At 44.0% G+C, this 9,792-nt stretch overlaps 1 protein-coding gene across 5 annotated transcripts; it reads left to right on the top strand.

The window, feature by feature from the left end:
* The first annotated feature begins 147 nt into the window (after positions 1–147).
* ZBTB5 (zinc finger and BTB domain containing 5) lies at positions 148–9,051 on the top strand. 5 transcript variants are annotated; one of them, XM_081845113.1, is made up of 3 exons: positions 1,622–2,037; positions 5,299–7,079; positions 8,463–9,051. In XM_081845113.1, coding segments are annotated over exons 1-3 (1,929 nt in total). In that variant the 5' UTR covers positions 1,622–1,891; the 3' UTR covers positions 8,465–9,051. The 5 variants fall into 5 exon arrangements, with proteins under 5 accessions (XP_081701236.1, XP_081701235.1, XP_081701238.1 ...); XM_081845110.1 differs by lacking the exons at positions 1,622–2,037; positions 8,463–9,051 and adding an exon at positions 148–474 and having other exon boundaries at positions 5,299–8,202; XM_081845109.1 differs by lacking the exons at positions 1,622–2,037; positions 8,463–9,051 and adding an exon at positions 1,405–1,573 and having other exon boundaries at positions 5,299–8,202.
* The last annotated feature ends 741 nt before the right edge of the window (positions 9,052–9,792 follow it).

Consider the following 9,792-nt stretch of genomic DNA (forward strand, 5'->3'; position numbering starts at 1 on the left):
CAGCGCGCGGGGGAGGGGGCGTGGCAGGCGGCGGCGGGCGCGCCGCCTCGCCATTGGCTGCGGGGCGCGCGGCGGGGGTGGGGCCAGGCCAGGCGTGCTGCGGTTGGGTGGCCGCGGGGTCGCGGGAGGTGTGCGGTGGGGGAGGGGTTGGTGGGTGGGTGTTCCTTGGCGAGCACGCGCACTTGAGGGAGCCCGCGGAGGGCGGTTGGCCGAGGGCGCCCCAGACGGCTGCTTCCCATCCCCTCAGCGCGGCCTGTTTCAGAGGAAAGGGGCGGGGGGCGGGCTCTTTCGGGGCAGGTGCGCATGCTCCGCGGTGGTCCGAGGGGCGGCCTGATTCCGTGACAGACGTTGGCCGGGCTGTCAACGGAGAGGGAGCGCGAGGTTCCTGCCGCCACGCCCCCTTTCTCCCCCTCCCCCTCCCCCTCCCCCTCCTCCTCCCTGGGCTCCCTCCCGGCGAGGGCGGGGCATGGACTGGTGAGTGGCCTGGGGGGAGGGGCGCCTCCTGCCCTAGACGGGGGGGGGGCTGCCCCCCGTTCTCTGTCATCGGCCCGCTTTGCATAGGCCTAACTGTGGGGGGGTGGGAGGGGGCTGCACTTGAGAGCCTCCATTGTGTCGCTCTTCTGCCCTTTGAAGGGAGGGGGCTGTGAAACCTTTAGTGTTTGGGTTTCGTTTTTAAAAAATCAGGCCTGGAATGCTAATTTAGAAAGGCAGGATCTCAACAGATGCATGAAATCAAGTGTCTTCTTTGGCCATCCCTCGTAGCCAAGTCAGATTGTCTTCCATGAACGTGGTTTTAACAAAATAAAAAAATTCCTTCCAGTAGCACCTTAAAGACCAACTAGAACTAACTTAGTTGGTCTTTAAGGTGCTACTGGAAGGAATTTTTTTATTTTGTTTTGACTATGGCAGACCAACACGGCTACCTATCTGTAAATGGTTTTAACAGTGAGTCTGTAAGTGGAGGCCAATTCTGGATCCCCACGTCCTCCCATAGGTTTCCAGGTGGGGGTGGATCACAGTGAGGGTTTGCCAAGTGTGCCTTCCTCTTAGCACATTTCTCCCTTTCGTTCGGAGTTCAAGCGTCTTCAAAACCCATGACACCTTTGATAAAGGCTGTTCAGGACACAGTCCTCTTTGAACACTTCTCCCCGCCCCAGCCCCCCCTTCGCAGAAAAAGCTTGAATTGGGGGCAGGGGAGTTGGCAGTGTTAATTTCAAGTGGGCTCAGGTGCCTTGTAACGTTGTCTTTCTCTTGCAGTTCATAAGGGCATGGCAGGGCTATAAATAGGCCAGCATGGTCCTTGTGAAAACAAGCCTCAGGACCCAATGCTGACATCAGCTTGCAGTGTGTTCAGTGTTTTGGAAAGAGCTGCACTTTACTCTTAACTTTCGTTTGCCCTGCTGCTACCTTTGAAAAGAGCCCTCTGTTCTACTGCCATTATCCAAGAAGACAGGCATAGTTGCATTCTGTTCTAGAACTTTCCACACATCTATTTCAATTGTGGAAAGACACCAGATGAGACTGCAGGGATTGTCAGGTGTGGACTTATGCTGAGGTACCCAAGAACCAGTTGGTAACTATAAATCTTCAATAGTTTTGTCATGGGGGTATTTTGGATGTAAAGGTCTCCTTTCATCTAGGACTGAAACTATTTCAGAATAATTTCTGCTGTGTTGCCTCTTTTCTCGGACATGTTGTCCATAAACATACTACTTCTTGGAAATTCTTTATGAAATTAAGTTCTTATCACTGAATGTCAGTTGCAATTTGCAACAGAAAAAGTCACTTGAAAAGGAAGCTGCCTTACCCTAAATCAGACCATTGGTTTATCTAGCTCAAGATTGTATATACTGATTGGCAGCAACTCCTGAGTATTTCAGACACTACCTAGATGTGCCAGGGATCGAACCTAGAACCTTCTTTATATAAAGCATATACTCTACCATTGAGCCATGGCTCTTCCCCAGCTACTACTAATTCTTTCTTTGCAGGAAGAAAAAGGGAAGAGAACATAATAAACCTTTGGAGCAGAACTTGGTAATAGTGTGGACACTCTGCTAAAGCTGCACAAATATCCTACAAAGAAAATTCTAAATTTTAATGACTTGTACTTATCATTAAATAGGAACACGAGGAATGACCTCAAAGACTAGAAAGTATAGAAAACAAATATTCATGTTTTAGCCATGGTGCAGTTCATGGTGTCTTTAGCTGTAGTTTATCTTTCAAAACAATGAGCAGGGAAAAGCTATTTTCTAAGCTTTTTTATCAGCTTAGAAAATGTGGCCTTAAGTTAGATGCTGGAAGCCACAACAAACTGTAAAATGTGATTGTGTTTTGCTGTTGTAACATTATAATGTTCTTTTTTAGGGTGACTTTTACTAAGTTTAAACAAGCATGTTTTACACGCTAAGAGCACAATTGATCTCTGGAACTTATATAACCAGGTTCCCTCCATATGTTTTGCATTACAACTCATAGTAGCCTCAGCTAGCACAGCAGATGGTTAGCTAATGTGGTTGTAGTACAAAATATATGGAGGGCACCAGGTTGGGGAAAAGTAAATTACAGCATATGACAGTTGCACATAGCCAAGTAAGAGTCCCTAGCTCACAATGCCTTAGTTTTTTAGCACTCTGAATTATAAATTGAAATGCTTGGAGCACACTTAATCTAAGAGTCACAAAGCATTCCCCTTTGAGAGCTGGACATTATTAAGCAAGACTAGTTCTCTTACTGTTTTTCCTTAAAGCAGGAGAGTTGAATTCAAAACAGATTAAAGGGCCAAATTCCCTACCCAACAGATGTCCAGAGGCCACATCCACCCCTTTTCATCAAAAATAAGTAATTTTGTACCAAACCGTCCACTCCACCTTCATTAGGCACCAAATTTTTACAAAACAGGAATGGCTACCATAGTTCTAGCAAGTTACCTGTTTAATGTTAACAGTATCTTAAGATAGCAAATGCATACTTCGTAAGAATACTTCGCTGTGTCATGGAATAACATCCATGAATGAGTCAGTCCCTTTAACTATTATGGGCATCAGCTTTCAATTCCTAAAGATAGAATTCTTTTGTCAAAAAGTAAACACAATGGGTCTTCAATTCTGCATTAAATCTTGTCATACTTGCAGCTGGCACAGCTGTTGCATTATCCAGAGGTTGTTCTTGGAGACTTGGCCACTATTGGAAATGGGATTAGATGGACCTTCTTGCAGAAACCAGCAGAGTACATGGAAGCAGCCACTTGTCATTCCAGATTATGGTCACTGAGTTCCTAGTACCCAATGGAAGAGCATCCCTCACTTTTTCACAGTATTTCTTTAATTATTCTTAACACTTTGAACTGAGGAAATGATTGGTTTATTCAGTTTTGATTTCTTTTGACATTTTGTTCAGCCTAATAAAAATATTGCCCAATTTGGATTTTGAAATCTTATGAATCAACGTATCTGCTTTTTATATTAGATATAGTTGTCAGTAGACTTATTTGTTTGCTTCCGTTAGTGCATATGTATTTAACTGAATGACAGAAGTGGTAAATATAGTATTAGTTATTCATGAATATGGCCTGGTGAATATTTTCTGAATAAGAACAAAAATGAAACTTAATGATTGGCATAAAGGAAATTGGCCATTTTACCAAAAATATTTTTACCAGTTGAAAAAAAGATTTCAAACTGGCAGTTTCAAAAAAGGCAATTGAAAGAGAATTCAGTTGTTGTTCTCTGACTTGATGGCAATTTGCTGAGCACTAAAGCCTTTAAAGCTAAGAACTGGCATATTTTGGAACCAAGTAGATGGAGGGGGAAACTTTTTCAAAGGGGAAGGCAGCAGGCAAAACCCCTTTAAAATTTCAGTTTTCAGCTATGCATATGAATTGTTTATTTTAAAAAATAATTCAAAATATTTTCAAACTAAAAGAAATTATTTGATAAACTGACTCAACAAAGTATAAGCAACAAGCATAGAGTATAAGCAGATCTTGAATGGTACACATACTTCAGATGCCATAACTAAACCTGTTACCTTTCTTATCAGGGTAAGAGCCTCTTTCTAGAAACAGCTGGAAAGTGGTTTTCCATCTTCATGGCCTTGGTTCCCCTCCCTGGGGGTTCCCAACTACCCAAGTGGCCTTAGTAATTGGTCTTCAATGTTCTCTGACATGCACAAGGGGCATCTGACCACAGGAACTGACCAGGTTCTGGCACGTTTTGTGGAGTAGAAGCCCACAAGGGCAGTAGAGAGTCAAACCTGTTGTGTGCTGTGTTTCCTGGGCAGCCAGTTCTACTTGCCACTGGCAAACTACAAAACTGCACTCAATTACTCTCTCTCTCTTGGCTAATCCCAGAATTTCTTCAGAGTTGAAGAAATGATTATTAATGAGCAGTGACAAATCTAGCCCTAGGGCCAGATTGTACAGCAAACCATGACATAAGACAGGCTTATGTTGGGTCTGCTGAGTGCTGGATAAGGTACCCTGTTGCAGCCCATGCAACTCAAGCTGCTAGTTGTCCTATGGCCTTGTTATATATGCAGCTATTGAGTGTGCTGGGAATTCAGACATTTCTTTTGTGGGTGTTTCATCTGTCTGCTTGCTCAGCTGTTAACATTCCTCCCCTTCTTGGTATCCCCCTGTAATTTCTTTCGACTAATTGCATCTGAGTATTTTGTATAGGTATCATATACTTCTCTCCAGCACAGTCTCTGCAGTCTAACATTAAACAAGCTACATGCTCCTAAACTGATCTTCTGGACTTGCCCAGTTCTTTTGTATTGCAGTCTAAACTTTGGTTTCCATTTCCAAGCAGAATCCCATTGTGTGTCTAAGGCCTGAAGCTGTTGCATTCACATTCCTACAAACTAAGGAAATCATGTGTATTTCAATATGGTGGTGATAAGTTTTAAAAACAAGCCTAGTACAGGAGCTTCAATTATCAAACGTCTACTGTATTGGCCTGAATATAAGCCACACTTTCCCCCCAAATTCTGACCGTGAAAAGTTAAAGTGCAGCTTATATTTGCGACCTTACAGAATGCAGCCAGGAGCATAGAATGAGGAAGAGGAAAGGCCGCCGGCAACACAATGCGGCCCCTCTCCCTAATATGCAGCGAGGAAGGGAGCAGCTTATATTTGGGCATTTTTTATTCCCCCCCCCCTCCAATTTTAAAGGTGCGGCTTATATTTGGGTGTGTCTTATATTTGGGCCAATACGGTATATTTTGTGCCCCATTTGTGTGCTAAAAACCAGAAGTTTGGTCCTTGTTTTTACATCATATTCTCTCTCTTCGTAGGATCATGGATTTTCCAGGGCACTTCGAGCAAATCTTTCAGCAGTTGAACTATCAGCGGCTTCATGGTCAGCTGTGTGACTGTGTCATTGTGGTGGGGAACCGGCACTTCAAAGCACATCGCTCAGTCTTGGCCGCATGCAGCACACACTTCCGTGCTCTTTTCACCGTAGCAGAAGGAGATCAGACCATGAACATGATCCAGTTGGACAGTGAAGTAGTGACAGCTGAAGCTTTTGCTGCTCTCATTGATATGATGTACACTTCCACACTCATGCTTGGAGAGAGCAATGTTATGGATGTGTTGCTAGCAGCTTCTCACCTCCATTTGAACTCTGTGGTCAAAGCCTGCAAACACTACCTTACTACAAGGACACTACCAATGTCTCCACCAAACGATAGAGTGCAGGAGCAGAACGCACGCATGCAGCGGTCTTTCATGCTTCAGCAGCTGGGATTGAGCATAGTGAGCTCTGCATTAACTTCTACCCAAAGCACAGAAGAACAGGCAAATTCTATGAGCTCATCAATCAGAAGTAACATAGAGCAACGGAGTGCTTTTCCGATCAGACGTCTCCATAAACGTAAGCAGACTTCTGAAGAAAGAGCGAGACAACGCATTAGGGCTCCCATAGATGATTCTATCATGTCAGATGTTACTCCAGAGAGCGCACAGACTGTGGTTCATTCACGAGATGAATTTTTTTCCCCAGACTCGCTGAAAATTGTAGACAATTCTAAACCCGATGGTGTGACTGACAACCAGGAAGATAATACTATTATGTTTGACCAGTCTTTTGGTGCCCAAGAAGATGCGCAAGTGCCAAGCCAGTCGGACAACAGTGGGGGGAATATTTCTCAAATGTCTATGGCATCACAGGCAACTCAGGTGGAAACTAGCTTTGATCAGGAAACAGCTTCCCAAAAAAATAACTTTCAGTGTGAGAATCCTGAAGTTGGACTAAATGAAAAAGAACACATGAGGGTAGTGGTGAAATCTGAGCCTTTGAGTTCTCCAGAGCCCCAGGATGAAGTGAGCGATGTGACTTCCCAAGCAGAGGGAAGCGAGTCTGTTGAAGTGGAAGGCGGAGGACCAAGTGCTGAAAAGATAGAACTGAGCCCCGAGAGTAGCGACCGTAGCTTCTCTGACCCACAGTCTAGTACCGACAGGGTGGGAGATATCCATATCATGGAAGTAGCAAATAACCTGGAACACAAATCTACCTTCAGTATTTCAAATTTTCTGAATAAGAGCAGAGCCAGCAGTTTTGGTGCTGGCCCAAATAATGAGGACAACATTCCAAATACAACCAGTGACTGTAGAATGGATAGTGATGCCTCGTATTTAATTAGCCAAGAATCTGGGCCTGATAATGGTCATTCCTCTGCCACTGTCTCTCATGTAGAGAATCCGTTCAACGAGAGTGCAGACTCCCATTTTGTCAGGCCTATGCAGGATGTAATGGGTCTTCCTTGTGTACAGACTTCCGGCTACCGGGCAGCAGAGCAGTTTGGAATGGACTTCCCCAGATCTGGCTTGGGGTTGCATTCTTTATCGAGGGCAGTCATGAGCTCGAGAGGCGGTGGCACCACCTTTCCTGGGTATCGCCGCATAGCTCCCAAAATGCCCGTAGTGACCTCTGTTCGGAGCGCTCAGATTCCGGACAATGCTTCGAATTCTCAGCTGATGATGAACGGAGCCACTTCCTCTTTTGAAAACGGGCATTCTTCCCAACCTGGCCCACCGCAGCTGACCAGAGCGTCTGCTGATGTTCTTTCAAAATGTAAGAAAGCCTTATCTGAACATAACGTCTTGGTAGTAGAAGGTGCCCGCAAGTATGCCTGCAAAATCTGTTGCAAGACTTTTCTAACTTTAACAGACTGCAAGAAGCACATCCGTGTGCATACAGGCGAGAAGCCCTATGCCTGTTTAAAGTGTGGCAAGAGGTTTAGTCAGTCAAGCCATTTGTATAAACATTCCAAAACTACTTGCCTACGCTGGCAAAGCAGCAATCTACCCAGCACTTTGCTTTAACTCTCTTCCTCAGTTCCATGATGCCAATACAGATTTTTAATAATCCATGGAACACAAGAGGCGAACATTTGCAGTGTGATTGTGCCACACACGCAAAAAAAAAAAAAGGCTTCTTTTTAATACTTGTACCATACCTACCTCACAGGGGTTTTGTGAGGCCTGAACAACTTCTAAAAAGCGCTTTGAAATTCTCCAGCTCTGACACAAATGTAGTTCTGAGAATGCAGTCGTAACACACATTTGGGAGTAAGCCCCATTGAACTCTCTGGGATTTGCTCCCAAATAAACATGCTTAGGATTGGACTGCATGTCTTATATATGGATACAATCCTTAGTGTCATTAGTTCTAAGAGTAGGAGAAGGGTTGGAAGAATGAAAGTGTAGCTAGCACATAACTAACTAGCATGTTTCAAAAAGCTGAAGTGGAACCTTTGTAATGGTTTTTTAAAAAATGATGTGAAAGCATTTATCTGTAAAATAGGTTGCTACATGGAGTGTGCGAACAATGTTACTAAGAGCTCTTTATTGTGAGACTGCATATCTTGAAGAGAAATGACCTTTGCACCTCAAAGTGCTTTTGGAGTGTGTTATAGAATAACATAGTTTTAGGGGTTCTGAATGTATTTTTGGTTGTTTTGCAGTAACATACACTGTGTAATGAAGGTGCTTACCTTGAGTCCAATGCAAGTAACTTTTAGACTGTCTGATATATGTATGTGTGTATATACTTTTGAATACAGCAAAATCTAGGTGTTTCATAGTTTCTCTTTTTGTAAGATCTTGTACTGAAAAGTAAAGTGTGTTTGTGTCATGCTTGGTAGTGTTTCTAATCAATTTGTATTTCATGTGTTAAACTCAACATTACGTCGTAATTGATCCGTCTACTGTTGTTATTTCAAAAGGCATTCTTGTAAGTCCTTTGACAGTGAAAGTTGCCTTTTCAGGTGCTGCTGGTCAAGCTCGTCTGAATTTATGGTACCATTTTCAAATACTTTTTTCCTTCTTTAATGGGCATTTTAATATTAAAAGTCAGTGGTGGCTAGTAACATTTTGATGTGGTAGGGCTAGAGTTTTTAATCTTGCTTTTTTCCTCACAATAGGACTCATATGGTACTTTTTTTTTTTTTTTTAGGAACGCGTGCCATTACACCAAGTGCAGAGTGCCATTGTCTTACCACTGAAAACCATCCATGACTCTCTGCACATCTTTGTAGGGGGCAGAGCTTCCGAGTTTGGTTTCAGCCTTCCCTAGCCCTAAGGCTACCAGAGCCTCAACAAGCAGGAGAGCACTCGCACCCTCCTTTTAAGTTCAGGCTGTTGAAAACAGATACACATCCATTTTGGGGGAATGCTTTGGAACTGCACGTGGCAGAGGCTATTACACAGAGGGCAGGCTTTTTCCGGGGGGGGGGGGGGGAGAAAGAGGTGAGCCACAGAAATTGGTGTGGGTACTAGCAGGAGGTAGAAGCAGATAGTGGGCTTGAAGCAGCACATTGCAAGCGACTTGATTGACTTTGACAGTGGAATTATGGTTTGAGGGGTGGACGGGAGAGAGAGAGAGATAAAATGTGTGGGTGGGTACCATCCCATTTAGACCTAACAACAAGAATTACTGTATATGGCAGTTTAAAGACAACTTTGTAAAAGTGTGCTTCCCCACAAGGAATCCATCCTCAGCAACTGTAGGCAATCTTACTATTTCAAGTAAATTACAGTGATTTTTCTCTCTGTGGCAGGCATCCCCAAAATCGGCCCTCCAGATGTTTTGGGACTACAACTCCCATCATCCCTAGCTAACAGGACCCCAGTGGTCAGGGATGATGGGAATTGTAGTCCCCGAACATCTGGAAGGCTGAGTTTGGCCATGCCTGCTCTACAGCATCCCCAACATTCATTTTAAAAAATTAAGATGTAGATGCTTTAAGACAGAGTTTAAAGTCTGACAACTTGCTCTTGTTTTAGGCCTGTGCATGATCAAAACTGTAAGACGCATCTATACTGTAATAATGCCTAGATTTTCACTGCAAACCTTTTGGCAGCAACAGAACACACCCAGTTCTGCTTCTGAGAGTGGGGAAGTTGTCATTTGGACGGAACTCAAGTTGCATTGAGGCCTCAGGGACCAAAGAAGCTGCTTGGGGTTGGCAGTGGGCTGAACACAGTGTAAAAACTGCCATGACAGCTGGACATTTAATCAAATATCAATAAGGCAGGATAAGAAACCATCAGTTCTCAGTAATTTGTGGATTGGCTACAGTTGGGGAAGTCTGGAAGTCCTTTTAAAACAGGTCATGGTAACAGCTCCCCCACTGAAGCCTATGACAAAGTAACTTCCAGCAGTAGAGGCCACTATGGGAGGGGGCAGGGAGAGAAGCTCATTATTTTCAGTCTGCTGCTTTCTGATTGCTTCTGATTGAACGGTTGTAGAAAACATACCAGTACACAGCATCTTAATTACTTTG

Source organism: Podarcis erhardii, assembly GCF_964252035.2.
Source record: "Podarcis erhardii genome assembly, chromosome: 17".
Lineage (NCBI taxonomy): Eukaryota > Metazoa > Chordata > Lepidosauria > Squamata > Lacertidae > Podarcis > Podarcis erhardii.